The 27,418-nt window shown below is 53.3% G+C and overlaps 14 protein-coding genes across 14 annotated transcripts; 7 read left to right on the top strand and 7 right to left on the bottom strand.

The window, feature by feature from the left end:
• Positions 1-133: 133 nt before the first annotated feature.
• ASH2 (transcription factor, contains a PHD finger motif) lies at positions 134-4,886 on the bottom strand. The gene is made up of 2 exons (XM_062886784.1): positions 1,490-4,886; positions 134-1,437 (listed from the first exon to the last, which is right to left on the bottom strand). Exons 1-2 carry the CDS (start codon positions 1,924-1,926, stop codon positions 147-149), a joined length of 1,728 nt encoding a protein of 575 aa, XP_062749938.1. The 5' UTR covers positions 1,927-4,886; the 3' UTR covers positions 134-146.
• CEF1 (Pre-mRNA-splicing factor cef1) lies at positions 2,306-5,042 on the top strand. Its single transcript, XM_062886783.1, has 2 exons — positions 2,306-4,452; positions 4,526-5,042. The coding sequence occupies exons 1-2, from the start codon at positions 2,434-2,436 to the stop codon at positions 4,859-4,861; spliced, it is 2,355 nt and encodes a 784-aa protein (XP_062749937.1). The 5' UTR covers positions 2,306-2,433; the 3' UTR covers positions 4,862-5,042.
• A 203-nt stretch (positions 5,043-5,245) lies between these two features.
• QC762_123650 (uncharacterized protein) lies at positions 5,246-7,749 on the top strand. Its single transcript, XM_062886782.1, has 3 exons — positions 5,246-5,888; positions 6,065-6,082; positions 6,152-7,749. Exons 1-3 carry the CDS (start codon positions 5,686-5,688, stop codon positions 7,461-7,463), a joined length of 1,533 nt encoding a protein of 510 aa, XP_062749936.1. The 5' UTR covers positions 5,246-5,685; the 3' UTR covers positions 7,464-7,749.
• Positions 7,750-9,263: 1,514 nt separating this feature from the next.
• On the bottom strand, positions 9,264-9,893 carry QC762_123640 (uncharacterized protein; the record flags this gene model as incomplete). Its single annotated transcript, XM_062886781.1, has 2 exons — positions 9,264-9,491; positions 9,732-9,893. The coding sequence occupies 2 exons, from the start codon at positions 9,891-9,893 to the stop codon at positions 9,264-9,266; spliced, it is 390 nt and encodes a 129-aa protein (XP_062749935.1).
• Positions 9,894-10,528: 635 nt separating this feature from the next.
• On the bottom strand, positions 10,529-12,189 carry QC762_123630 (uncharacterized protein; the record flags this gene model as incomplete). The annotated part of the gene is made up of 4 exons (XM_062886780.1): positions 10,529-11,189; positions 11,246-11,489; positions 11,545-12,006; positions 12,066-12,189. The coding sequence occupies 4 exons, from the start codon at positions 12,187-12,189 to the stop codon at positions 10,529-10,531; spliced, it is 1,491 nt and encodes a 496-aa protein (XP_062749934.1).
• A 627-nt stretch (positions 12,190-12,816) lies between these two features.
• QC762_0024440 (uncharacterized protein) lies at positions 12,817-13,761 on the bottom strand (the record flags this gene model as incomplete). The annotated part of the gene is made up of 2 exons (XM_062883135.1): positions 13,116-13,761; positions 12,817-13,016 (listed from the first exon to the last, which is right to left on the bottom strand). Exons 1-2 carry the CDS (start codon positions 13,135-13,137, stop codon positions 12,817-12,819), a joined length of 222 nt encoding a protein of 73 aa, XP_062749933.1. The 5' UTR covers positions 13,138-13,761.
• Positions 13,762-13,783: 22 nt separating this feature from the next.
• Positions 13,784-15,046, top strand: QC762_123620 (uncharacterized protein; the record flags this gene model as incomplete). Its single annotated transcript, XM_062886779.1, has 1 exon — positions 13,784-15,046. The coding sequence occupies one exon, from the start codon at positions 13,784-13,786 to the stop codon at positions 15,044-15,046; it is 1,263 nt and encodes a 420-aa protein (XP_062749932.1).
• A 422-nt stretch (positions 15,047-15,468) lies between these two features.
• On the top strand, positions 15,469-16,872 carry QC762_123610 (uncharacterized protein; the record flags this gene model as incomplete). The annotated part of the gene is made up of 2 exons (XM_062886778.1): positions 15,469-16,693; positions 16,721-16,872. The coding sequence occupies 2 exons, from the start codon at positions 15,469-15,471 to the stop codon at positions 16,870-16,872; spliced, it is 1,377 nt and encodes a 458-aa protein (XP_062749931.1).
• Positions 16,873-16,883: 11 nt separating this feature from the next.
• On the bottom strand, positions 16,884-17,645 carry QC762_123600 (uncharacterized protein). Its single transcript, XM_062886777.1, has 3 exons — positions 17,521-17,645; positions 17,172-17,333; positions 16,884-17,111 (listed from the first exon to the last, which is right to left on the bottom strand). The coding sequence occupies exons 1-3, from the start codon at positions 17,628-17,630 to the stop codon at positions 16,994-16,996; spliced, it is 390 nt and encodes a 129-aa protein (XP_062749930.1). The 5' UTR covers positions 17,631-17,645; the 3' UTR covers positions 16,884-16,993.
• A 444-nt stretch (positions 17,646-18,089) lies between these two features.
• On the top strand, positions 18,090-20,594 carry QC762_0024400 (uncharacterized protein). Its single transcript, XM_062883134.1, has 4 exons — positions 18,090-18,924; positions 18,991-19,070; positions 19,159-19,208; positions 19,269-20,594. Exons 1-4 carry the CDS (start codon positions 18,628-18,630, stop codon positions 19,649-19,651), a joined length of 810 nt encoding a protein of 269 aa, XP_062749929.1. The 5' UTR covers positions 18,090-18,627; the 3' UTR covers positions 19,652-20,594.
• QC762_0024390 (uncharacterized protein) lies at positions 18,234-21,056 on the bottom strand. Its single transcript, XM_062883133.1, has 2 exons — positions 20,602-21,056; positions 18,234-20,527 (listed from the first exon to the last, which is right to left on the bottom strand). The coding sequence occupies exons 1-2, from the start codon at positions 20,678-20,680 to the stop codon at positions 19,614-19,616; spliced, it is 993 nt and encodes a 330-aa protein (XP_062749928.1). The 5' UTR covers positions 20,681-21,056; the 3' UTR covers positions 18,234-19,613.
• On the top strand, positions 20,986-23,350 carry QC762_123570 (uncharacterized protein; the record flags this gene model as incomplete). Its single annotated transcript, XM_062886776.1, has 4 exons — positions 20,986-21,585; positions 21,669-21,957; positions 22,022-22,241; positions 22,295-23,350. The coding sequence occupies exons 1-4, from the start codon at positions 21,336-21,338 to the stop codon at positions 23,348-23,350; spliced, it is 1,815 nt and encodes a 604-aa protein (XP_062749927.1). The 5' UTR covers positions 20,986-21,335.
• A 238-nt stretch (positions 23,351-23,588) lies between these two features.
• On the bottom strand, positions 23,589-24,522 carry QC762_123560 (uncharacterized protein; the record flags this gene model as incomplete). Its single annotated transcript, XM_062886775.1, is given in 3 exon segments — positions 23,589-23,723; positions 23,734-24,060; positions 24,400-24,522. The coding sequence occupies 3 exon segments, from the start codon at positions 24,511-24,513 to the stop codon at positions 23,589-23,591; spliced, it is 576 nt and encodes a 191-aa protein (XP_062749926.1). The 5' UTR covers positions 24,514-24,522.
• Positions 24,523-24,907: 385 nt separating this feature from the next.
• QC762_123550 (uncharacterized protein) lies at positions 24,908-26,045 on the top strand (the record flags this gene model as incomplete). Its single annotated transcript, XM_062886774.1, has 3 exons — positions 24,908-25,541; positions 25,601-25,763; positions 25,815-26,045. 3 exons carry the CDS (start codon positions 24,908-24,910, stop codon positions 25,969-25,971), a joined length of 954 nt encoding a protein of 317 aa, XP_062749925.1. The 3' UTR covers positions 25,972-26,045.
• Positions 26,046-27,418: the final 1,373 nt, after the last annotated feature.

Below are 27,418 nucleotides of genomic sequence, written 5' to 3'. Positions count from 1 at the left end.
ATTGCCTGAAGCAGAATGAGAAGTGAAGTATACAGAATCACATGCCAGAAGATAATCTTCATGTTGAGCAAGGAGGAATAGTTTGATATCAGATAGTCACCGCACCTCTTGATGAGACTGGTACCTCGGTTCTCTCAAGCAAGCAATTAATCATCCTGAACCAACTCCTTGATCTCCTCCCTCCCACCGCCTGGTGGCATAGCAAGGCCTGTCCCTCCTTCAGCCAACTTTTCATCCTTACTCCCACCTCTCCCCAGCCCCAAAGACCAGAAGCCAACCTCATCGACAATGTCATAGAGAATGTCCTCTACTATTTGCTCGTCATACCTATCCGCCAATGCACGTGGCTGATTTTCTCCCGCTTCTGGCTTCTGGCTAACATCACCTTCAGCCACAATCACATCCTCCTCTTGCGGTTGTTGCTGTGAAAATTCAGGCGGAGGATACCAGAAATTGGGCCCAAAATTGCACTCAACGGCACCTCCTCTAAAGACACTCACGGCAGGATAATACCCCACCGACCCATCATCAAGCACATCTCTGCCGCCCAACACGCCGGCCCCACCGCTACCGCCAGCTTGTTGGTTGTTCACCATTCTTGACGCTGGGGGCAAGAAAGCTAACAGATCGGTGAAGGGAGTACCCATAAACTTCCCATTCTTGTAGACCTTGATGTATGAGTTGGGAAGGGTGCGCAACGCTGGAGAGGTGTGATTCGGGTTGGGAGGTTCGGAGGAATTGTTAGGTCCCGAACTTGGATTCATCAACTCTTCCAACTCTTTGGTGGTGTGGTAGTCGATCTTTTCAAAGTAGATGTGAGCTTTGAAGCGGATCGGAATACGGTCGCGGATGATGTTGGGGTACTCGCTGATGCCGTCGGGATGGCCTTCGTCTTCAGCGATGAGATCAACGGCCGGGTTGTAGTGCCCTTGAACGACTTTTCTGTGCAGCCGCTCGGAAGGTAATTGGATCTCGAGACCAATCACGTCTCCTTCTTTGATGTCCTCGCCTTCGGGGAAAAAGTCTTTGGGTCGAGACATGTGAATCTTCTGGCCAGATTTGTCCCGAATTCCATAGCTGTAAGCGTCAAACCCAACCGGCGCATCGAGGGAGGCTTCCCTACGCGCAAATCCGAGACGAATGTGCCCATGGGATTCTGGATCGCCTTCGTTTTTTTCCTTCAAAATTCCACGAGTGACCTTGCACTCCCAGTACCAACGCCCTTCCCTTACTGCGACATTGGCACGAGCCATCCGGAAGCCCTTATCAGAGGTCACATGTGTGCCTTGCTGGTCGAAATACATGTGCGAGGCGGCATCTTCGAAATTCAGGTGGGCGCCATACGGTTCTGGCTCAGTGTTGCGATAGTAGAACATGGACGGAAACGTGGGATCAGCAATACAGTGGGTGTAGTGGAAGTTCTTCTTGTTGTAGACACTGCAATGATGTTAGACAAGCTCTCCACCAATAGGAGGTAGAGAGTACCTACTGATCTGACGTCTCGTAGAACTCAATTGATCTCCCCTCGGAATCTTGTACCTCGTGATGGCTGGTGAATACTGGCCCACGCGGAAGGTCAAAGTCGGTGATCTTTGGGGGCGCGAGCTTGTATCTCAAGGGCGCCATCTCGCCAGGTTGCTCTTTCGGCTTGGGTGCTGGTGAAGCCCTCGAGCTGTCACCTCCCGTGGCGCCCTTGGACTCTCTCTTTTTGAGAGACTCCTTTTTCGTCCGTTTCTCTCGTCCCATGGTTGTTCCTTCTTCTGCTGGTGGCTGAATCTGTACTTTTTGGGATTTCCCATCAGGATTGAGGGGCGAGGGAACGGCGGGACTGTGGGTGTCGTCTGGGAGCGCACGCTTTTGAGGTATAGAAGAGATCAAGGAAGGCGTGGTCTCCCTTGGAGGTTGCGGGGAGCTTGGGTCGGCCATTGTTGCGGATTTGCTCACGCACTGGTTTCTATTGTATCGACAAAAAGATGCTCTGAGTAGAGAACAGCTCTATCAATGGCGCAATACATTCGCTTTTTGACGTAGAAACTGTTAACGAAAGAGAAGGAAAAAAAAAGGCAACGCTCTATGTTGTTCGATCAAGTGCAATGGAAGATTTGGCTGAGTATATACCCGAAAATTAGTCGCCGTTGAGATTGCGCTTTGGTGGTTGAGATTCTGTCAATTGGAAGTTGGAAGCAAGTCAGTTGCGACGCGCTGGGAGACGCGGGCTGACAAGGATTAAAAGAGTGCCAAGAGCCATCTTGAAAAGCTTGTGTGGGTCCTTACATCTGGATTTCCACCCAATCAAATGGTGCAGCGCCCAGTCGTCAAACCAAGCCTCGCGCGCAGCTTCGCCTTCCACTTTTCCGTGACTTGCCTGTTCCAACTTTTTCAACATTCCACAATCATCGCCAACCGGGCCCATCAAACCGACCAGTAAACAAGATGCCTGTGGTAAAAGGAGGTGTATGGACGAACATCGAAGATGAAATTCTCAAGGCGTCCGTCAGCAAGTACGGGCTGAACCAGTGGGCGCGTGTCTCGTCGCTCTTGGCCCGGAAAACACCAAAACAGTGCAAGGCAAGATGGAACGAGTGGCTCGACCCCAGCATCAAGAAGATCGAGTGGAGCAAGGAGGAGGATGAAAAGTTGTTACATTTGGCAAAGTTGATGCCCACGCAATGGCGCACCATCGCCCCGATTGTTGGCCGCACTGCCAACCAGTGTCTCGAACGCTACCAGAAACTCCTCGACGAAGCCGAACAACGAGAAGCCTCGTCTCTCGGTCTGACCGGTCCCGATGGAGGAGAAGCCCAGGCACCATCCGCCGATGATGTTCGACGTTTACGCCCTGGCGAGGTGGATCCCGATCCCGAAACGAAGCCTGCCCGACCCGACACCATCGATCTCGACGAGGACGAGAAGGAAATGCTGAGCGAGGCGCGCGCCCGTCTTGCCAATACACAGGGCAAGAAGGCCAAGCGCAAGGCCCGTGAACGACAGCAGGAGGAGTCCAGACGGTTGGCAGCGCTTCAGAAACGACGAGAGCTGAAAACGGCCGGCATCAACATCAAGGTGACAACAAGGAAGAAGGGGCAGATGGACTATAATGCCGATATTCCGTTCGAAAAGAAGGCTGTCCCTGGATTCTACGATACGACTGAGGAGATTGCGCGCAACGAGTGGCAGCGAGCCCATTTCGACCCCAAGAAGCAGCAAGTTGGCAACAAGCGGAAGGGGGAGGGCGATGAGGAAGGTGATAGGAAGCGAAAAAAGAACGAGGGGCCCTCGCAGTCGATGCAGGCAGCGCTCAAGGCTGGTCAGATGCAGAAGATGCGCGAGGCAGAGCAGAGTAGCAAGAGGAGAGCGCTAGTGCTTCCAGCCCCTCAGGTTGGCGAGGGTGAGTTGGAGGAAATCGTCAAGATGGGCATGATCGGAGAAAGGGCAAGCATGATGGCTCGCGAGAGCGACAATGATGCCACCCGCGGCTTGGTTGGCAACTACACAACGCTCAACACCAGCGCGCCGATCAGAACACCTCGAGCTCCCGCGCAAGAAGACCACATCGCGAACGAGATCCGGAACATTAGAGCCTTGACTGAGACGCAGTCATCTCTGTTGGGTGGTGAGAACACCCCTCTCCATGAGGGTGCAGGTTCAACCGGGTTCGAATCGGTAGCGCCACGGAGGCAGGTGATAGTCACGGAAAACCCGCTGGCAACCCCTTTCCGGTCGGGCGCAAATGGGGTCGGCGCTACTCCGGCCAGGGTTGGCCAAACTCCTCATCGCACGCCTCGCGATAGCTTCGCGCTGAACGCCAACGATGATGAAATGTCCATGGTTGGAGGAACCCCTAACGACGCCAGACTGCGCGATCTATCTCTCCGACACCAACTCAAGGAAAGACTTGCCGCCCTGCCCAAACCCAAGGAAACTGACTGGGAATTGGAACTGCCGGATGAGCAACAGGAGCCGGCTGTTGCGCAGGAGACGGAGGAGGATGCGGCGGAGCGAGATCGCAGAGAGCGGCAGATCCGCGAAGCCCGCGAGTACTTGGAGCGCAAGAGACGGACCCAGGTCATGCAAAAGGACTTGCCAAGGCCAGTATATGTAGACTGGAAAGCTACATTCGCAGAGCTGAGCAAGAGTGACGAGAGTGAGGTGGAGAAGCTGGTGGCGAAGGAAGCGGCCCTGTTGATGGCACATGATGCGACCAAATACCCACTTCCAGGGGCGCCACCAAACGTGAAGCCGGTGGATATCGCCCGTTTCGAAGATGATTCTCTAGAAGAGGCTCGCCTTCAGATTCTCATGGAGATGAGGGAAAAGCCGAAGCCGGAGGCTGTCCAGGCAGTGTACAACAGGAACAATACCAACGCCCTGTTGCTGGGTCTTGGGTGCTATGACGATGAGGATGACAGCGAGGAGGAGCAAAACATTGCCATCATGCGATCGGCACTGGACGTAAGTTCTTCCACACGTCTCCCACACACAGGGGCGGAAAACTCAAGAATGTGTATGGGCTAACATGATTCAGACTGCTATCGACGCCTTAATTGCTTCCGCAGAGAAGGGCAATAAGCTGGAAAAGAAGTTGAATCTGCACTTGGGCGGGTACAAGAACCGGGCCGAGATGCTGCGCAAGAAGATTGGGGAGGCCCACGAGGCTTTGGAAAAGGCCAGGGCTGCGCTGAGTGGGTTCAAGGTCCTGCAGACATCAGAGGAGGCCGCGATTCAAAGACGTCTTGGAGCTCTCAGGGCCGAGGTTGCATTTGTCAGCACCAGGGAGAGAGAGGCACAGGAGCAGTACCGGAAGATGAGAGCTGAGCTAGAGGAGCTGACTCTGAATGGAGGGAGGATCAATGGGCATTAGAAGATGGACCACAGCAAGACAATAATGTATAGATAACAGGCATATCAGCATGTGTCATGGCCATGAGACAAGACACGACTCAAAACGGAGTTTCCATAGTATCGTCTGTTGGGTTAGGGTTGGGCGAAAATGAAATGCAGGGGCATGCAATGAGCAGATTAAGAGACGAGCTTAAACACTCCCGTGGCTATTTTGGGGTCCCGTTCATGCATCTAGAAATTCCCGAAGGTTTCCTGTTTTGACGATGGACGTCGTCGTGCCTCTCCCGTGGTTGCACGCTGAGGGCGACCCCCTGCTGGCAGAACAGGTGGGTGCGCTGAAGGACGCCATCAAGGTGTAACAAGACCGCTGATTGGCTGTGGTGATCGTGGCCCCAAAGGCAACCTCCACGACATGCTGCCTGCTGAGTCGATGATACGTGACATTGGGACGCTGATGTAGCCCAAAGAGGCAGCGTATTCAATATTGCTCGTCACAGGCCAATATTTTGGCAGACTCGAAGGTGTTTTTTTTTTATATGTTTCTGTTTCCCTCTCTTAGCGGCAAATGCTTCAGGGGGGGGAAGATTCCATCGCTCTTGAATATCGAAGGTGCCCGTCCGTCGTCGTTCCTGCAGTTTACCAACAGCTATGGGAAGCACTCCGCCACTTAGCGACTTTCCCATGGTTATTTTGTTTTGAATTCTTTCCAAGCAACAATATTTACGCGTTCAGCACGTTTTGGTTCCTCTTGGGCCATCGACAGCCGTTACCCGAAGTGTTAGAAGCATCTCGTTCTCCTACAGCATCTGTACCCCCCCTTGTTTCCTTTGTACAGTCGTCAACATGGGTTCGACGCTTGAAATCGACAAGTTTCTCGAGCCACTGGCTATCGATGTCCAGAAACTCTCTGGGCTCGCTCGCGAGATGGCCTTGACCTTTGGCAAGCTCTCAGCCGAGTCGTCGGACATGTTCCTGCCCACCCCAATCTCTGAATCGATCTTATCCCCCGAGGTGAGCGCCGGCCAGGACGGCAGTGATAGCGGTCGGTAAGTTTATCATCTCATCAATGTTGGTTGAGGTTGCACAAAGGAGCAGGAGATGTATTGCTTCTAGGCGAATGTAACGGACGAGTCGGCTCCGGTCGGCAGCTACATAAAGTGCGGGGGTTGATACACAGACGAAGCGAAGAACAAGATGCTGACACTTCATCTTCACCAAACAGTTACCTCGCCATTGACATGTAAGAAAACCCAAGCCACACTCTCCTGGTTCGGTTAGACTTCGGAGAGCTGGGATTAACGTTTCTTAGTGGCGGAACCAACCTCCGTGTTGGGTTCATCGAGCTTCAGCAGGATTTGGTTGTGGATGACGCTGGCGTGCCCAGCACCGCCCGCAAGTTGAACCGCCTTCTCGAGCACTCCTGGCCCATCGGTGAAAGTCTCAAGAACGAGAATTCGGAGAGTTTGTTCTCATGGATTGGCGACCGCATTGCACATGTTGTCCGCAAGGGCTGCGATGCCTTCAGTCTTTCTCCTGACCAGGACCTTCCCCTGGGTGTCACGTTCAGTTTCCCCATGCACCAAACCTCACTGTCCGAGGCCAAACTGATGGCGATGGGAAAGGGTTTTGCCATCACGTCTAACCTGGATCTCGGTGGCCACCTGACCACTGGTTATGAGAAGCACAAGACTGCTGACATGCCGAACATCAAGATTGCTGCGATTGCGAACGATTCCGTGTCAACTCTTGTCTCTTTCATCTACCAGTTTCCCGCCAAAGCCCATCAGAAAGCGGCCATGGGCGTCATTGTCGGCACGGGCTGCAATGCCACCATTCCCCTGAAGCTTTCTACCCTGCATGAGAGCAAGCGCCCGGCTTCCATCAACGTCTTGCCCGGTCAGGATGTGGCTACAGCCAAAATTGCTGTCAACACCGAGTGGAGCATCAACGGCTCTGCGCCTCCTCTCCGCAAGTTTCGTCTGATTAACAAGTGGGACGAGGAGCTTGACAGGGCCGGAGAGATTCCCGGCTTCCAGCCTCTTGAGTACATGACTGCCGGACGCTACCTGGGCGAGCTGGGCAGAATCATGTTTCTTGACTACTGCATCAATGTCCTCAAGCTGTCTGTCTCTACGCTGCCAAGCAAGCTTCGTCAGAGATTTGGCCTCACCACCACTTTCTTGAGCCACTATTACCACAACAGCCCCAAGGGTAGCATGGCCGACCAGCTGAGCAACGAGTTCCCGGCCGAGCATCCCGAGTTTGAGTGGACCAAGACGCTCGAGGCCGTCCTGCACAAGATTGCCGTGGCGATTCAGAAGAGAGCTGCCGGCATCATTGCTGCTTCGACAATTGGTTTGCTGATGTGTGCCGAGGAGATCCCGGAGCCTGGTGCTATTTGGAAGAAGGACATCACTGAGTTGGTGGTTGGATACACTGGTGGGTGCATTCAGCACTTCCAAGACTACTTGGCCGACACACAGGCCTATCTGGATAAGATTTTGGCATTGGAGTTTGATGGGAAATCCCCTATTCGTGTGGTCTTGCATCCCTGCCACGATGGCGGTATCACCGGCGCCGGCGTTTTGGTGCCTGCTGCTTTGGCCAGCATGCGTACCTGATGTCTTTTTGAGGCATGTCGTTCTGTCATCTGAGGCGTACCGAGGTTCTTTTGAGACCTAATTAGATCCTTTCTGCGCGTATCTAGACGTTTTTGAGGCCCATTTGTTTGCTAGATAGGCCTCTTTGAAGAGGTTACAGGCGTCCTGGGGATATAGGAGGACCTTTTTCATGCAGACCAGGCCTGATTGCATTTGAGGAAGGCGTGTTTGGTGTTGAGGGAGGCATCAAATCGATTTTCCTACGCATATTGTGACTTTTTCAAAGCCCTATTTTGATCTTTGATCCCTTGGGTCGTCGTTGATATGTGTGAAACTGTCTGTGTCGCATCTCCGTATGTCTTTAACATCAAAGGCCTCCAATTATCTTCAGAGGCCGTACCGTTCACCTTGTTGACAACAGCCATCGGGGATATCCCCGCACATACATGTCACACATCCAAGAATGCAGTCTCGGAATATTGGTCATTCGTCCTATTCACTGCGGAAGAGGGGTGGCTCTGCATGATGCAAGTTGACAAGTTGCACCCTTAACGTGGTAGCTGAGAAGACGCAAGGTGATTGGACAAAGGTGATGAGAGGCAAGTTTTGGTAGGTATTGTGTGGGACTGATGTGTGGGGGGGATATGTATTGTCGGCGCCGCATCGCAACCGAACGACAGGAAGCAAGGGCGAAGGCGTCATGGTGTTAGTGCGGGTTTGGATGCATAACGCCATACAAATAATCACACAAAGCCGCCACCGAGAATCGGAGATGGGTCGAGGGGGGGAAGGGTTTAACGGAGTTTATCGAGTTGTACGAATACCTAAAATATGTAGTGTGACATGAGTGTGAATATTTGTGGTTTCTTTTGTGTCTGTCTGTCTGTCTGTCGATGGTGTGAACGCAAACATCATGAGCTCTCAGGAAAGACCGCCACACCATGAGGTGTACCTCTACCGAAAGAACCCCTGGGAAAGCGACAAAGACTCCGAATCGTCAGAATCTCTCTCCTCGTCTGACGACTCCAGCGACGATGAAACCACCAACCCATTCGACCTCTTCCTCCCCGGTTCTCGACCGCAACAACCCCCTTTTCGCATCCCCCGTCCTCACTATGCTTCCACTCCCAGCAGCAGCACCACCATCTCCTCGGCCTCCTCCTCGTTTCCCTCCCAGCCCAAAACAACCGAGTCCACCCCCCTCCTCCCGTCAAGCGCTCCCAGCAAATCCCCCTACCTCTCCGGCCTCTCCCGGTCCCGCTTCTGGCTGCTGTTCGGCCAGATAATTCTCTCCCGTAAGCTCAGCCTGTTGTCTTCCTACCCATCCCCGAACCAGCTCAAGCGTTACCTGAAAAATCCTAACGACAACGCAGAACTGATAATCTGCTTCGACGGCACAATCATGGCCTCCTCCCACCCGGTGATAACCTCCCACTTTCACTCTGCCAACTCTGCCTCCTGGCTCTCGACTTCCTTTCTGCTCACCCAGACCTCTTTTCAGCCGTTGGTCGGGGGTTTGTCGGATGCGATTGGCAGGAAAACACCCTACCTCATCCTCGCTGCCGTCTTCTCCTTGGGGACGCTATGGTGCGCCGTTGCTGGGTCCATGCTCCAGTTCATCCTGGCTCGAGCAGTCTGCGGCCTCGGAGCGGGGGGGATGATGACGCTGGGGAGCATCATCATGTCTGATGTCGTGCCTATCGAGATCCGACCTAGATATCAGAGCTTGTTGAATGTTACTTTTGGTGTCGGGTCCATGATGGGGGCGGGTCTGGGGGGTCTGATGGCGGATTGTCTGGGGTGGAGGTGGGAGTTTGGGGTTCAGGTTCCTGTTCTGATCATCTGTGTGGGAGTGAGCGGGTTGGTGATCCCCGGTGATTTAGGACTGTACGGGAAACAGAAGGTGACGATACAGCAGGCGTTGAGAGAGTTTGACTTTTGGGGAGCCGCGACCCTGGCGGGGAGCGTGACGGGGTTGGTGTTGGGGGTTGGGCTGGGGGGAAACGTTCTTCCTTGGAGCCATCCGGTTGTGGTAGGGTCGTTGATGTTCTTTGCGGTGGTGTTCCCCGTGTTTTTGTGGGTGGAGGGATGGGTTAGAAACCCGATCATGCCGCTTCATCTGGTGTTCAAGGCGCCGCACATGAACCTGATGGTGTCGAGCCATATTTCGGCATTGTTGGCGGCGGCGATACTGTTTAACGTGTAAGCATCTTTTGCCTCTCTTGTCTTTGAATTCTCAGCTGACAAAAAAAAAAAAAGACCGCTGTTTTTCCAAGGCGTCCTCCTCACCTCGGCCACAGAGTCCGGCCTCCGCCTGGTAACCTGCTCCGCGGTCCAGGCCCTCTGCGGAATGACAGCCGGCTTCTTGATCACCTGGTCCCGCCGGATGAAGTGGCCGCTCATCACAGGCGCAACGCTCGTCATAGCCGGACTGTTCTGCTTGTTCAGCATGGAAAAGGGCTGGCCGACATGGGTTTACATGCTCTGTCTCGTGCCGGCGTCGGCAGGCCTAGGTTTCCAGTTCCCGGGAAGCTTCATGGCTGTGCTCGCCGCGTCAGAGCAGCACGAGCAAGCTGTCGTGACCAGCACCCTGATGCTGTGGAGAAGCACAGGCAACATTCTCGGAGTCGCCTGCTCATCGCTTGTCGTGCAAAACTCGCTGTGGTATCACCTCCAGGAATTCGTCAGCGGACCGGAAAAGGAGGCTGTGATCAGCAAAGTCAGAAAGTCGGTCGAGGCTATCAGGGACTTGGAGGGGACATATCAGGATCAAGTCGTACAGAGCTACGCCGCCGCCCTGCGTCTAACTTTTCTATGTTGCTTCGCTCTGGCCGTTGCGAACCTGTGTTTAGTTGCACCAGTTAGACTGGGAAGATTGGGGAGCAAGAAGTAAAAACAACACCAAAAGACGTGGTTATCGCAGATAAAACGGGGCAGCTCGGAAGAAATTATCAGACATCCAACGAAATGTCATCCAGTCAATCGTATCATTGTCAGGCGCAACGAGGGTATCATAAAAAAACAAACGAAACCAAAACGCCATTCCCCTTTGCTCCAATTCCTCATAATCCTCCGATCCTTCTCCATCATATCCTCCGATCCTTGTCCATCATATCCTTCCACTGACTAGAGTGGCCAGAGCTTCGGTCGATTTCGGTCGTGACCTGAATGGACTCATGCTTCATAATCGGCCATTCATCCTCATCCGAGTCCTTATCCTTCATCGCACCCACAATGTGGTTGTGGGAAGAATTGAGGTTCTGCAGCCTTATGCTGTTCCCCCTCATCCTCCCAGCATTGCTATACGCCCTATCCCTCCCGGCGTTGCTAAATGACCTTTCCCTCCCAGCGTTGCTGTTCGCCCTATCCCTCCCGGCAGTGACGCCGACCTCGTAATGACAAAGTCCTGATTCCAAATCACGGCCCGCTTTGTTTGCCTGCTCCTGGCTGATGATGGCCAAGTCCCTCGCACCGATCACGACGCTGGGCTTCTTCCTGGCCTGCTTGCGTGCCTCTCGCTTCGCCTGCAACCACCGCGGCGCAAGTACGGACCAGGCATAATCTCGAAAGGTCCTCGTTGTTCCAAACACCAAATAAGCCAGTACCGGCGCTGTAACTCCAGGGATGTAAAGAACAAAGTCGGTAACGGCTCTCCCGGCACTCAGGTCCGGCTCTGCCGGGACATTTTCGACCGAGTTGGTCTGTGAAGCTCGGAGCTGGAACATGACAACGACGAGTTGAAAAAGGCTGCGTTGTCTGTCAGTTCTCTGTGCTCGCAGTCCATGATGTGGTGGTATACATACCTCAAGGCGATGAAAGCAACGGTGAACCGCAACACCAACCACCTGTCGTAGATATTCTTCCTCTTCGGCAACGGAGGCTTCGGCTGCGAGCTACTGGTTGGATTCGTTCCATCCGAGGTGCCTCCACCAGTGTTCGTTGAGCGCCCATACCGAACGTCCCATGACAACACCATTACCCGCGAGTGAATGTATTTGCCAAGAATCGACAACAAGATCAAGCTGCCGGCCAGGAAGCAAGCGATCACTGGGGGCTTGTTAGCAAGTGCTCTTCAGCAGACTACGAAAGCTTATAAACGTACTGATTCCGCTAGACAAGATCAGGAACCCAACGGTACTGGCCTGAATCTTGCTGAACCGAAGCAAAACCATAAACACGGCCGGGATCACGGCCGCGGTACCCTTGGCAATCAGAGAGGCGTGGAACCGGTACATTTTGGTGATGCGTAGCTGGAAGATACTGTTGGCCAGCTCTACAGCCCAAAAGACAACGAGTAGTGATTCTACATTGTAGCAATAGTACTCTGTGCAACCATCAGTATGCGCTCCCGGTAGTCGACCACAAAGCAACCCACGAATGTAAAACAGCACTAAATCCAGACCGGTTGATGCACCCGTGATGTTGAGTTCAGGATTCCCCACATTGGCAACGACATTCTGCCATTGTGCCGTCTTGATATCGTTCCACCAGGTGATGGTGTGTATTTGCTGGATGATTGAGGTAAATGTGTGCAAGACCATGAAAGACCCCAGCATGATGACATCTGAGCTTGGTTAGTCTCTCACTCGTTGGCTGATATCTCCACGACAGTGAAGCACTCACAGCTTGTGCGCTCATCATGAGCCCACACGATCCAAAGCAAGAACAAGCCGACGGCCAGGCAAAACCAGCTGTAGAGAAGAATAGCAACACACTGGCCCATGACCTCGGACGGCAGTTGAGCCATCTTGAGGGTGTTGTCGGCAGCGCCGGGTACGTCAAGGGGTTGGAGGTTGCACAGGAATGGAGAAAAAGAAGAAACAAACACCAGGACCAAGGTTGAGACTGGGGATCAAGACGCGTTATCATGCAGACAGGGCGATGCCAAGGAGGGGGATCTTGTGGATAAATTGAGAAAGCCATGGCCTCGGGCTAGCTTGGGTGACAATGAGCGTGACACAGTGACCCCTGGAAAACGTGGAGAGGCCCAAACACCCAGCTTCTCGCCCTGCCCATCATGCCCAGAGACGGAGTTGTGGAAACGGGGGTGGTTCAGGGGGAGAGGAGGGTCCAGAAGCGAGCAGCTGAATATGGTTACAGGAAGCTGCGTGCCGATTGCGATGTCGTGCCCTTACAGGTGCGCTTTGTGAGAGAACGAGATGGGCGATGTATCGCTACCAAGATCCGAGCGTCCGAGCGCAATCCAACAGGGCCTTCGTGATTTGCAAAAGACGCTATCGAGAAGCAAGCCCTTCACGAACTGAATGGCGAAAGAGGACTAGTGGCTTGATGTGGAGAGTAGCGCTTTGATCGTTTATTGTAGCTCCTCCGCAGCTTTGTCACAAGCATTTGGTCTGCTCCGGCGCGACCCTGTTCACGTTCGGAGATCAGAAGCAGCAAGCAACCCCGGCCTTGCAGGAAGGACATAAGGGTGAAGAAGACGCATATGGGAAGGAGGGTCGGCTGCAGTCTGCAGATCTGTCTTGTCGTTGCGACTCTGTTCTTCAACGGGTGGTTGGCATGTGAGGTTTGAGTGGATTCCGACGGAGTTGGAGCCGAGCCCGAAAGTCCAGACTCGAGAACGAAGGTAGTGGAGATATGATAACTCTTGAGGGAAGTGTCAGTTGATACCGTGATAAAGAGGTGGAAACAGAACGTCAAGTGAATCCAGACCCTGTCTCCATAACAGCTCCATGGCCCGAGATCCAAACAGGCTGTGGGTGAGGGGATTTGGTGAGCCAAGCTCTGGAAAAGAGAGATGCCGCCCCTGCCAACGTGAGACGATGTCACGAACCCCCTGCCGCTTAACCAGTTTCCGAAAAGAGGGGCGTTCTCCGAAACGCTAGAGGTGAAGCTGTTCCCAATCTGAGGAGCACACATCGGACGACTGTGGCCGCGGCAGTTGAGCCACACAGGCACGACAGTCTACTAGTGCAGGTGACGAGTGTGATAAGAGAACAAGAGGAGAATATCAGTCTCTTTGCCATGCGTGCTATAATCCCGTCGAGGCTACACTAGACGATCCATTGTAGAAGGGGCGGGAGGAGAAAAAGCAGCGTATCGGAGATTTGAACCCACGTGGAAACGGGGACAGCACTTCGGGTACAGGCGGGTGCCGAAACAGCTGCTTCAAACAGCTGTCGAACAAGAGATACCAAGAACTTCAAGCTTCGGGATTAGAAGATTATAGCAAGATTGGAAGCCTGTGATTTTCCAAATGAGGGAGGTCTAGATTGTGATAGTGGGAGATAGTGAGAAGAGCCGACCCTTGTGCCCGTGGGCGTGGGTGAAAATGGGGTTGGTTGTTGGTGAGGTTGAGCTCGGTTCGAAATATTGCGCTGATGGCGCTGATGGAAAAGGCATATGACCCGTGCCCGACAAAATGGACCGTGCACCTTCCTCGCAAGGCCATCAATTTGGTCCGCTGCAACCACTTTTGCAGGGCGTGGCTGACATCCCGCAACGCCAAAAATCGCGGGGAAGAACGCGCTCTGGTTACAGTCGTTTGGAAACCTGCAGCTCGCCACTCCATCAGCACTGCAGTCTCTCTCTCTACTCACACACAAGCCGACAGACGACAACCTCGTCTTTCCACCAACCGAATCCACGCCCACTCTACTTACAGTGCTTCATCAATGGAGATCGACTGGGAGCCACCTCTTCCAGCCGGGTACAATGACCTCCACCGTTCTTTTCTTCAAAACTTCATGGCACAAGGCACCCTCACGCTGAAACAAGGCAAGAAACTGCTGGCCGACCTCAAGTCAAAGACCACCTTTGAGCCCGTTGACCCGGACACCATCACTCTGGACCAGTTTACAGATGCCATCCGAACTGCGAGAGAGGCTGTGGAGCCATTGGACTATGACATCCGCTATATGCGCGATCAAGTCCGAGACGAGCGTGTCTGGGTTTTTTACAACACCCAGAGCGACCCAGCCAGCCAGATGGCCACTGTCCATTCGGCCGAAGAGGTAGCATACATCAAGAGGCTGCTCGACGCCATGTTTGAGACGTACAACACGCCCCGCATGGAGGTCATGGCTGTGGATGAGGGACAGGCACTGAAGGTATCACGCCCCTCTCGGCAAAGTATGGGGAATGGACATGTCAACGGCGCCAATGGTGAGGATGCGGAAGGCAGTCAGTCAGCCACTCGGGGACTCAAACACTCCGAAGTGCTCGCGCTACTATCGAACCTGGTAGCCGAGGGGTGGTTGGAGAAGAGCAGGGACGGGTTTTACAGCCTAAGCACGAGAGCCCTGGTTGAGCTGTGGTCCTGGCTTGTTGCCACCTACAACGATGAAGAAGAAGAGTGGCAGCATATCAAGTTCTGCGAGGCGTGCAAGGAGATCGTGACGCACGGACAGCGGTGTAACAATGTGGACTGCACAATTCGCCTGCACGATGTTTGCGAGGGCAACTTTTGGAGGACCAGGCCGGACCGGAAGTGTCCGAAGTGTCAGACGGAGTGGGATGGATCTCAGTTTGTGGGGGAAAGGGCCATCACATCCAGGTCGGCATTCCAAAGATCAAGAGCCGGGAGACGCGGGAGACGTAGCGAGGTCGCCGAAGATGCAGGCGAGGAAGAGGCTGAAGACTGATTTTTATTTTTATTTTTATTTTTTTACATAGATAGAATTCTTGATGATACCCAATTGCATGACATCACCCTGTGGCTGTGCACATCTCGATTGAGATCTCCCGCTGGTGTGGTTCCGAAGCGGCCTCCTGCCGACTCTAACAAACCCCCTACCTATAGTGAAACCGGAAGCTTGGAAAGACCTGGAAATAAACCCAGACGTCAACTGCAGCAGCTCGAGTTCATCTGATCTCGAATCTGCATGTGAAGCGTTTCAACCCGGAGCCGCGTACATCCACCATCTTTTTCCCCCCCGCCTTTCCTCAGCCGAGTACGAGCAAACGCAACAGCACGGGCACCAAAGCTTCCCCTCCAACCCCCCCCTCACCACTGACGCCAAGACGTCATCCCAGTGCAACTCACCACGTACACGCAACCGCACACATGGCTCCGCATTTTCCATGGAGGCAAAAGTCAAAGGAGAAGGAGAAGAAGGCCGAGGAGGGTGGTGATGGCAACGCGAAAGTCGTCTTAACGCCATCGGCCGCTCCCCGGGTTTCAGTATCGTCGCTTTCATCCGACGACAACGGCAAGCGAATCCCAGTGGCTCCCATCCTCGACGACGAGGATGAGCAGTTTCTCGAGCGACTCGTTGCGCGCACTGGCTTTGACGCGGAGGAGGAAGAGGGACCTCGGCCGGCGCTGCCGCCTCGATCGAAAACCCCCGAGTTGACGTGGGATTGGGATGACAAGAGCGAGACGTTCCAGCTGTTCGGCGCCAGCTCGGCCTCCAACCCCAACGATACGGCTCTGGTGTTGAAGGACAAGAATACCGAGCTGGCAACGATACCCAAGGCGCCAGAACAAGAGTCTCCTTCTGGGCCAGAGGAGATTGTTATCGACGCGCCAGATACAAAGGCTGATGGAAAGGATAACCAGAACACCAAGTCGAAGGAGAAGAAGCCATCGCGCCTGTCCCGCATGTTCACGCGCTCCAAGAAGCAGGGTTTGTCAACCCCGGACAACCTCGCCGTTCCCGCGACCGAGGGCACAACCAAGCCGGAATCGGCCGAGAAGGAATGGGCCGACCTCTCTCGCTTGTTAGACAAGCTCAACCTGTCGTCTTCGGGCTCCATCTCTTCAGACGCAAAAGACCTACTGGTTCGGCCGTTTGTCCAAATTCTCAAGGATCTCGCCAACGGTGTCCCCACAGCAGTTGACGACCTTGTCTCCCTCCTCGACGGCCGGAATGACATCCTCACCAAGACCTTTGAGAAGCTGCCTTCGTCTCTCCAGAAGCTAGTGACTCAGCTTCCCAAGAAGCTCACCTCTAGCCTTGCCCCGGAAATTCTAGCCATGGCCGCGGAAGCGCAGGGGCTGGATAAATCCAAGATTAATGCTGACGAGGGGCTGAAGGGGGCAGCCAAGTTCTTTATGCCAAAGAACCTGAGTGATTTGGCGCTCACCCCAGCGTTGATCAAGACCATGCTCAAGGCCATCTTGAATGCGCTCAAGACCAAGTTTCCCATGTTGGCGGGAACAAGCGCGTTGTGGAGCGTGGCTGTTTTCCTGTTGCTGTTTGTGCTGTGGTATTGTCATAAACGAGGCAGAGAGGAGAGGGAGAAGAAGGAGAAAGAAGAGGCTGAGGGGGAGGGGGAGAAGAAGGAAGGGGAGGCGGAGGGGGAGAAGAAGGAAGGGGAGGCGGACGGGGAGGCAGTCAGTGGAGAGCGAGTGGTGGAGGAGGTCTTGCAGAATGAGAGGGCCGGGGACGGGACGGTGGCTGGCCAGGGGGGTAACGGGGAACTGGTGGTGGTCGTTGACGCGCCGGGTAAGGGGGTTCCCAAGTAATGGTAATGACAGATGTAATGACGATACCCATTTGTAGGAAAGAGCTTGGAGTTTTCGGATGGACTTGGGCATGGACTTTTCCGTAATTCTTTTGGTTTAATGCGCTCTGCTAGCAACGTCTTTACCTGTCCACTTTGGCGGTGACTTCAACTTCAATCTTCATCGCCTCCTCCATCAACCCAGCCTGGATCATGGTAGCGGCAGGTCTCACATTGCCCAGCCACTTTTGGAGCACAGGCCTGCTTTTCTGTCAGTTGCTTAACCTCTGCAGTTTCCAAGAAGGGAATTGCAAGACCAACCAGGTGCTTTCAAAGTCTTTCCTGTCTGGCAGGATGTATCTCACTCTCACAACATCCTGCATCCCAGCGCCTGCTTCGGCCAAGGCAGCGGCGATGTTTTGAAAGGTTTGCTCTGCTTGGTCGGCGACGTTGGGGGAGATGAGGCCTGTTTTGTAGTCGTAGCTGATGACATGCCGTGGTTAGTATGTGAACGGTGAAAAGTTTAGACAGGGAGGTAGGTGAAATGGTAAAAGTGGTAATGTGTTGATGGGGTAATGTGAGAATGTGGGTGTTGATGTAGTAATGTGGTAATGTGGTGATGTGTTAATGTGACAAAGATGCTGTACTACAAAAAGCAAACCTATCTTACCCAGTACATCCAGATACAAAAACCATGTCACCCTGGACTACAGCTCGGGAGTACCCGATCCGAGCCTCGAACTGGGAGCCGGAGGAGATGAGCTTGCGGGAGGGGGACATCGTAACTGGCTTGTGATATAAAGTTTGATAATAAATATGTTTATTTGAAGATCAAAAATATCTTCATCGATGAGAGTTGCAATGGGACTATTTATTGGAGACTGGATGAGGAGTTGTAAGTGAGTCACTGTCACTGAAAAGGGGTGAAGACTAGGGGATAGAAACCCTAACCCTGTAGTATTATGAACAAACTCTCAACCACCCCTTAACCTCTGGGGATATCTTAAAAGTGATATATCGGCAGTAGCTAAGATGAAAATTGTCAACTCCAATGGTTATTAAATGTAAAAGGATCGAGGATATGATCCCCAACGATATCACGACTAAATAGTCTGCCATCTGATATCCTTAAGCCGCAAGCAGCCGGTGAAGTTGCTTCACCAAGTTATGGAATAGTGATCCCCACACATGGATTTCGAACTGTCAAGCCGCTGGGAAAGCGCGAAGCCTCTACGAATTGTTATTTTGAAATTCTTCATTATATCGATCGAATGAAGGTATCTTATATTTCGCAAATAGATGTTCCACAGGCGTTTGTGGAGTTGATGGACTATCAGAGCAAGTGGAGAGATGTGGAACGCTGGGATGCCGCCCGTGGGAAAGGGGAGTTTGCCGGATCCACGTCCGCTGGTTCACATGATTGAGCTCCATTGTCCCGTGTCAGCCTCCAGACTTCCGGATACCTAGCTTCGTGATGCGACTCGGGTTGGTGGTATCTCTCCAGTATCTTGATGTCAAGCACTTCCATCAACCAGAACATCCCGTCTTGACTGACTGACAACTGCAAGTCTCAACAGCTAAACCACCCCACATCACTAGCTCTCCAAAAACCCCAACCTTGGCACTTGGCGTCCAGTCCAGTTTTCTTCTTCTCCCCTCGCATCCTCAGCCAAGACAACCACCAGCCAGCACTGCGCCGCAACCCAAATCACCTGCAACCATATCCGTTATCTTGCATCTTTTTGTATACCTCATCTCATCAATATCACCACCAAAGATGGGGATGGACGAGAAATACCCCGTTGGCAACCCCGGAATGCCGCTCATCCCACCGCGTCGCGGCCTCAGCCCAGGACGCTTCCTCCTCGCTGTCGCATATCTTGTTGTTGTCGGATTCATCTACTGCTTCTTCCAGCAGAACCCAAACCACCCGCTTCACTCATACACCGCCCATCACCATGCCGCTCAGCAACCCTCGGCGCCTGAGACGGTGATCAAGATGGTGGAGCCTAGCGTCAAAAGGGGGTTGGTTCCCCTTGAGGCGCATATCATGTCCAAGTGCCCTGATGCGAAGGTATTGTTTGCTCTGATGCCGACGTGGAAACTCAGCTCAGCGGCTAACCCCTTGTCTCCGGTATAGGACTGCCTCCGCGACCTCGTTCTCCCCGTCATGCAAAAGACTCTCGACAAGGTCAACTTTACCCTCTCGTTCATCGGCCGGTACGCTACACCTCCCCCCCCCCCTATTTGCCTCACCGTTTGTGGCATGCGCACCTTGATGGACAGACCCTGACACAGTGTACCACAGACCAACCGAACACGATGACGGAGTGGCTTGCAAGCATGGCGCAGAGGAGTGTAGGTTTACCCTTGTGCTAAACATCTAGCGCGCCAAAGACTAACAGGCAATGTCTCCAGGCCTCGGCAACATCATTGAGCTCTGCGCCCAAAGCCTTTACCCAGACCCCAAGACCTATCTCGGGTTCGTCATGTGCTTAACCAAGGACTACCGCCACATCCCCCAGCGTGGTTTGATCGAGGACTGCGCCCTCGAGCATGCCATCGACTTTGACAAGCTCAATGAGTGCGCCACCAAGGATGATGGCGCCTATGGGATGGGTATGCTCAGAAGCAGCGTCAGGAGAACCTCGGCGGCCGGCGTGACCAAGAGCTGCACCGTCCGCCTCAACGAGGAGATCTACTGCGTCCGCGATAACGGCCAGTGGAAGGAATGCCCCCACGGCTCCAGCGTCAATGACCTCGTCATTGCGATTGAGAAGCTTTACCACCGGCGCGCTTGAGCGGCTCGAACACCTCGACCCACAGATCGCTGGCCTCGCCCAGAGTGTAGCTCATTGTAGCCCGGTCCATGCCCGCTTCGTCCCCGCCACCCATCGTCTCCAACTGCGATATAATGCTATCTAATCCAACCGCCTTACCCGTCGCCTGCGTGGCGCCCGCCTCGAGCTGCACGTGCACAATGTGAATATGAAAGTGGTAATATGTGGGCTGGTAGTGGACATAGAGTTTCAGCTGGTCAGCCTCGATGGATGGGTACACCTTTGTCGTTGCCTCGATGAACTTCTCCTTCATGTGGTTCAGCCAAGGGATGTGTTTCTTTTTCAGGTCGCGCAAGGACCAAATGTCTCTTCTCTCCACCAGACCCAGCAAGTGCAGCGCATCGAGGGTCTGGCGGTCCCAGTTCAGGTCGGGCAGCAACAAGAACCCTTCTTCGTTGAGGGAAGCAGCATCGAACGGTGTGCGGTAGATGACATCCTCGACCTCGGTCCTCCCTTCAACAATATTGAACACCCAGTTCAGACGGCTGGCGTCGCGCTGGGCTTGCATGTACGGCCTGACACGCTCGAGGTAGATTTGCGGTGTTTCGGAGACGAGGCGGACGCCCTGTTTGGAGTATTTCTTGATGTGCTTTTCGGTGCAGGGGTGGATGAGGTTGATCTTGAGGTCGGCCGTCTCGTCGGATGGGTTCTGGGATGAGGAATTGGCGAGGTACCAATGGTAGATGTCATTAGCACCTAGGTTCTTGAGAGTTTGGAGGGTGGTCGGGACTGAGGCGAGGTAATCGGGGGAGGATGGGAAGGGGGCACGCTCGAGGATGAGGAGGGCGGGGAGAGAGTCGATTGTGCCGAGGAGGGAGGTTCGGCGGCCTGCTTGGTCTGAGGTTGTGGGTGGTTAGGACGTGGTTGAATAGCGGAAGTGAATATGGTAGAGAGTAATACGAAGCACACACCTTGATTCAGAAGCTTTTCGAACTTGAACTTTGGCACGAGTGCCTCGGCTTTGGCTTTGGTCTCTGCTTGTGTGGACATGGTGAGGTCGTTGGTTGTTGTGGGTTTTTGTCGAGAGTCAAGTTGTCTGTGTTTGGGGCGTCAGATGGAAAACATGCCCCGCGCTCTGCCCCGCATTGGACCCCTGACATGCTGCATCTTATCTCAATATCCATCTTCCTCATCCAGGGACCAGCCGGTTTCCCCAAGGACAGGAGACAACAGCCCCGAGTCGTCTTTCAGATGTCTTCCAAGGCCGTAATTTCTTTTGAAGGGTCTTGGACTTCTGTTGATGCCTTTCCACAACCTCAAAGCCACAGGAATCAAGTATCCGAGGAGGCCATAAAGTCTAGATGGGCCCTTCCCACCCTTCTTTCCTCCCAGACTACATATGCAAATAAAAAGATACGGAAAGCACACAAAAACATGAGGAAATAGTCGGTTCAAAATACCATGCCATCATTGCTTTCCTTCTCCCAGTGGTTTTCAAAAACGTACAAAGAATTCAGGTTAGGGTTAAGGCAGGCTCCTCGGCAGTTTGGTCTGTGCTTGCTGACAAACGTCCCGAGACGCCGACAATTATTGTTCAGGCACTCCTTTTGTAGTCTTGCGATCGTCTGCCATTGTCATCGCCGGAAATTTCGAGTGCCGACTGCTCCAGGAGGTCACGTATATGTAAATCATCTGGGAAAGTCCGATGGGTTCCGCTGCTGCGTCGATGCTCATGGACGACTCTGAGCATCCTACCGACACAGCGATCCCAACATCCACAACTTCTTTGGCCCGGCTATCATGCACATCGTGTCGCGATAGAAAGCAAAAATGTGACCGGAACCTACCAGTTTGCCGTCGATGTACGAGCCTGCGTAATGATTGCGTTTATCCAAGTTCCAGAAAGTCAGGCCAGGGCAAGCGGAAGCAGGTTCGCGATCTGGAAGCTAAATTGTGTAAGTGAGCCTCTCATCGGACATTGTCGGACAATGCGACCTCTCCGAACCATTGTGTTAACAACCGCCATCGCGCACACCAGTCCAACTCGAGGACCAGCTCAGAACAATCGGACATTCGGCTGATGCAGACCGGTGCAATTCACCGCAGACGGTCAGAATAGCCGTCTCGTCGAATGTCGTCTATTCTTCCCCCGTGGCGTCAAGTGCGGACCAATCATGGTTGAGCGAGGCTACGATTCAGGAAGGACGAGATGTTGGAGAGCCTCGAAGTCACCAACGTCAACAGCTGGCTGACTGGCTTGCCAATAGCGAACTGGAACTTACGGAGCTAGACGATGCCCCATTGTCACGCGACTTGATTGAGGAACTGTCAGTGCTGCGCATCTCTTGTAGTGCCAGATGTGATCCAAATGGCTAACAACCTAGCCTACAGTACCACTTTATACTTCAAAAATGGCTATCACTGTTCCCCGATGATACACCCTTCTCGCTACTTAGAATCCTTGCGATCAGATGTTCCTTCTCGTCAGCCACCTTTGTTCCTCCAATTGGTGATCATGGCAACTGGAGCGAGCACCGACCCTTCATATGCCTCCCTAGCCATGTCTCTGTACCGTCGTGCTCGCAAACTTGCCGAGCAGGATGAAGCCAAGGTCAGCTTTACCTGCATCTCGGCCGTGGAACTCCCCAACTAACAGAAGGCAAGGAACCAAATGCATTCATGTTAGCTCATGCCCAATGCTGGGTGCTCATGGCCAGCTTCGAGGCTCAAAGCACACTGTTTTCTCGCGCTTCCCTCAGCCTGGGGAAGAGCATCAGGATCGCGCAGATCCTGAATCTGCACCAACTCGACAGATGCCCACAGCCACCATCTCTGTTTCAGTCTCATCTTGAGCCGCCGTCTTCGCGAAACCTCGACTGGATTGAGATGGAGGAGCGTCGCAGGACCTGGTGGGTGATTTACTCTGCAGATCGGTTGGTTTTCGCAACCTCAGCGCTGCCTTCCATTATTGACGACCGGATGGTGCACACGCTGCTTCCTAAACCAGAGGAAGCCTTCACGAGCGGTGGCGAAGAGACGCCTCAAGAACACACAAACACTTTACACCAGGCATTGCGAGAGAGGTCACCACCCGTTTCGCGTCTGGGAGCACGTGCTCTCGCAGCTCATCTCTTTTATCGAGCTGTTGACTTGGAGACTACCGAGTCTCGGCCAGAGGCGCAGGCCGAGCACAACCTAGAATCTTATTGGGCTCGACAGCAAGACGTTGGCAATGATCTGCTTGCCCTCCTCATCAGCTTGCCCCGAGATCTCCGCCTCCCTGCCAGTATTGGGTGTCAAGATACTATCTATATCCACGTCCTGATACACACCGCCTTGATGTGCCTTCACAAGACCGCAATACGCAAAGCAGCCGAAGATGGAGGGCGGGGGACTGAGGCAAGCTTTGTTAAGGCGCAGGGCCGGAGCAACTTGCTTGCTGCAGCTGCGCAAGTCATCGCCATCATCCGATCAATCAGAGAGGAGGACTTGACCGAGGCACTGAAGAACCCGATCCAGGGCTACGCAACGTACATTGCATCGCTGGTGTTTCTTGAAGACTTTGCGCTTACCCGCTTTGAGGGCAGCAGGGCCAATGTTGTTTATCTCTTTGACATGTTGCAAAGGTTCAGTCAGACACACCCGGTGGCAAGAATGCTGGCTGGTCAGCTTGGTCACGAGCTGGAGAGACTGGAGGTTGGGGATACGGCTATGGGGTAGGACGCTTAAGCATCATAGAAAAGACGTTTCCTGAGCCAGAAAGAAAGATTGTCCATCACGATGCGGCGAGTCGTTGGAGGGTCGGGCCTACATCGAGTGGTCGTTCGAGTCTGGTATGTTCATTTTGCAAGGATTATGCAGTATTCAACATCGATTTCTAACGTGCTTTTCAGATTATATTGCAAGTTCCCAACATGTTGACCCTGAGGGCACGATATATATAACCACCCTCCGCTACTTACTTCCTTTTGACAAAGGGGCTCTTTCTCAGCCACTCCTCCAAGCCCACCATCCCTGGATTCACCTCCTTGACCTTTCGTAGATCAGCTCTGTACACCTCCAGGGCGAGCCACTCTACCAACGAGCCCAATTCCTTCACTCACCGTCTTCAATCCTTTTCCCAACAATCCCCACGTGGTCGGCACCGGCTTACCAGTCACCCTCTCAAAGACCCTGTTCATCTCCTCAAAAGTCAACTCATCCCCCGCCAGCCCCCTCGCCTTTTTATTCCACTCCTCCGGATTATGGAACGCCTCCGCAGCAAAGAAGCCGATGTCTCTTGTGGCAATCCACTGCAACGGCTTATCTCGCCCGAGGGTATCCCTCAGCAAAGTCATAAACACCTTGCCCGCTAACCCGGGAGGAGGGTTATCCATGAATATCACCGGTCCCAGAATCGTCCAGCCCATGGTTCTAGTCGCGCTCTTCCGCTAGTGCTGCTCAACCTCCCATTTGCTTTTGAAATGAGGGACCTCCGTTGGATTATTCCAAGAATGTTCGTCTCCGCCCCTGTCGACGCTGCTGTAAACAAAGTGGCGGACGTTGTTTTTGAGGGCGTGGTCGACGAGCGATTTTCCTTGAGTGACTTCGTTTTTGGAGGGAAAGGGCTGGACGGAGAAGACGCCCCAGATGGTGCCTGTTGGGGAGGAGGCTTTGGCAGAGGCGAAGAGGGTGGTGGGGTCATCGAGGTTGGCTTAGACGAGTTTGATGGTGGAGGGAGATTTGGCTTGGAGGCGCAGGGCAGAGGGGGGGGAAGGGTTCCGGGTTACTGCTAGAACGGTGAAGGGGTCTGAGGAGGATAGGGGATGGGAGAGGAGGGCGTCGATGACGGCGGAGTCTTGTTTGCCCGTTGCGCCGGTGATGAGGACGGTGCGAGGAGGCATGTTGACGGTCTGGAGTAAGAATTACATGAGCTGAATGGGATGCTTTCGCTCAAATGCAATGCGCACTTCTTGAATATATATCAATGGTGATGGAGGTCACTTACATGGCTTTGTCACCCAACCTTACCCCTGAGAGCCCCTTGTGGACCCATTTGCAATCATCGGTAAACATCGGACACCGACGCTCAGGTCATCTCACAGAGCTTAGAAATCGACCGTCGAAACTCACAGGCAATGACAGGAACAACTGAGAGTAATTGGGTACCGACGTCATGTAGAATTTAAGATATATATTAACAGATGATTCCTCTTTCGTCCCGTTCTGGGTAACTCTTCCTCCCATCCCATCCCATCGCCTCATCCTGCATCATCACTTCCCCATCAAAACACCAAAATGTCTTCCCCTTTAACAGTAGGAGTAGCAGGCATAACCGGCAAATTCGGCCGCCTCATCGCCTCCAAGCTTCTTGCCAACCCCTCCACCCGAGTCCGCGGTTATGGCCGCAACCCCTCCAAGCTCCCCTCCCCCCTCACCACCTCCGCTCGCGTCCAGCTCTTCCAAGGCGAGGCGTTTGACACCGAAGCTCTCAAACGCTTCGTCACAGGCTGCGACGTCGTCATCTGCGCCTACTTGGGTGACGATAACCTCATGATCGAAGGGCAAAAAACCCTCATCGACGCCTGTGAGGAGTCTGGTACTGTCACCCGCTATGTGGCGAGTGATTGGTCGTTGGATTACACCAAGCTCCAGCTGGGGGAGCTGTTTCCCAAGGACCCAATGATCAAGATCAAGGGGTACCTGGACGAGAAGGCTGCCGGGGGGTGCAGAGTCAAAGGGGTGCACGTGCTTATCGGGGGGTTTATGGACGCCATCTTGAGCCAGTTTTATGGGATTTGGCACCCGGAAACCAAAAGCATCAGGTTTTGGGGGGAAGGGACGGAGGTGTGGGAGGGGACGAGTTATGAGAATGCTGCTGAGTTTACGGCTGCTGTGGTGACGGATCGGGAGGCGGTGGGGGTGAAGAGATGTGAGTTTGACTGAGATCGATGTGAATGGGCTGGAGATGGTTGCTAACACAGAGGACAGTCATCGGTGATCGCAAGACGCTTAACGAGATCGTTGAGCTGTTTGAGAAGGTGTACGGGTTCAAGCCTGCGCTGGAGAGGCAGGGCTCGCTGGAGGAGCTCAAGGTTTTGATGCACAAGACTAGGGCGGAGAACCCGGCTGGTTTCTTTGCCTACATGAGGATGTGAGTGTTTACTTTGTTTTAAGGGGAAAACTCTTGCTGACTGAGCGACAGGTTCTACCAGTACTACTGGCTCAACGGGCAGACATTGGTCGGCCCCGAGACCGACAATGACAAGTACCGCGAGATCAAGGCTGAGAGTTGGGAGGATTTCTTGAGGAAGAGAAGCCCGGAGGAGCTCGCGCAGGCCATGTATGCTTTGGCCCAGTGAGATTCTGTGGCGATGACCTCGACATCAGCTAGGTACCTGAAATGTAACTAGTCAAGTGAATTGCTTGTCGTGATCGCGAACTCTTCCTGTCCTACTGTGACGCGACCTTCCCACGACCTAGGTAGCTCACCACACCACAGGCCCCCCTCCAGGCCTCACATCCCCAAACCCTCACCATCTCACCTCCTATCCACGTGTTTCCTCAGTTCCATTCCCTCGGACCAAGGGCCGGTCAAATTCCAGGTCCAGTTCCAACTCCGGTCAGATCTCCGTTCCTTTCCTCGTTTGTCATACACTCCACCCTCCACGCCGCACACCCACATGTGAGAACCACAGCGGTCCCACAGGATCAACAAGAATGGGTCCGTGTTTACGGTCGCAGTTCCTGTGGATCGTCGTCCGAATGTTTCCTGCTGGACAGAGGCGCGGAAGGCGAAGAAAAAAACCGTTGGTACATTGTGGCGTGGGCTCCTTCCTTGAGGGAGGGTTCGGATTGGGGGTACCGACGGGGCCAAGGAGCTGTTGGTGAGATTGTGTGCAGGCATAATTCCCGTTGCCACTGAGAGGAGATGACCAGGTGCAGGTTGGCATGTGAGTTGTTGGAAAGCGGTTTTACTGTCGATGCCGGTTCAACATTCAATCACCAAAGGCAGAGTGGTTGTAGGAGATATACACCAATCAATTTGCACTCAAAATCCACTATATGTCTCTCACATATACAACTCACTCAACCCATCCCTGGTTGCCATCCGATCCAAGATCAGATGAGACCAGGCTTCGGAAGCGAAACCTTGTTCTCTCCTCCACTGGGTAAAAAAACATCATGATCAACAAGAAAGCCCGATTACAATCCCCCAACTTTTCCTTCCTCAACCAGCTTCGTCATCGACATCCCATCGGATGTTTCTCATCTCCACCCCCTGATCCTTCCCTTCGGTTCGACAGCCGAGACCATTCCTCACGACCCAAAATGTTGACCAGATCCCCAGGCCACCATCTTTCCCAATCATCCCACCACCGCCTCCTTGGTATCATAAAATGAGCGTCATGCATCCATCCCTAGTTTCCACCAATCCCTCAAAAATAACCAAAAAAGGGGTATAGATGCCAAAACAAGTAATGCCTAAAAGAATGACATGTTCCCTCTCCCCTTTTCACTAAACAAAGTTTAGAAAAAAGAAGAAAAAAAGAGGAGAGAATAACGGGTATCTCATGTAGAAAAAAAAAAGAAAAAAGAAAAAAAGAGAAAAAGGACAATAAAGATGCCCCCCTTCCAGAAATCATGTAAAAGTATCTAACAAATCATAACACATTCTTCCCTTTCGTCATCCCATCCTCTCCCATCGTGTGTATGCTTGTTAGCTTGTAAGGAATGTCGTGAATGCCATCATTAAATCGCCCGAGATGTTGCCCCCCTTTCCAAAGCCCAATTCTATCTTCTCCCACC

The sequence above is a fragment of the Podospora pseudocomata genome (assembly GCF_035222375.1).
Source record: "Podospora pseudocomata strain CBS 415.72m chromosome 1 map unlocalized CBS415.72m_1, whole genome shotgun sequence".
Classification (NCBI taxonomy): domain Eukaryota; kingdom Fungi; phylum Ascomycota; class Sordariomycetes; order Sordariales; family Podosporaceae; genus Podospora; species Podospora pseudocomata.
This window is presented reverse-complemented; position numbering and strand designations above follow the sequence as displayed.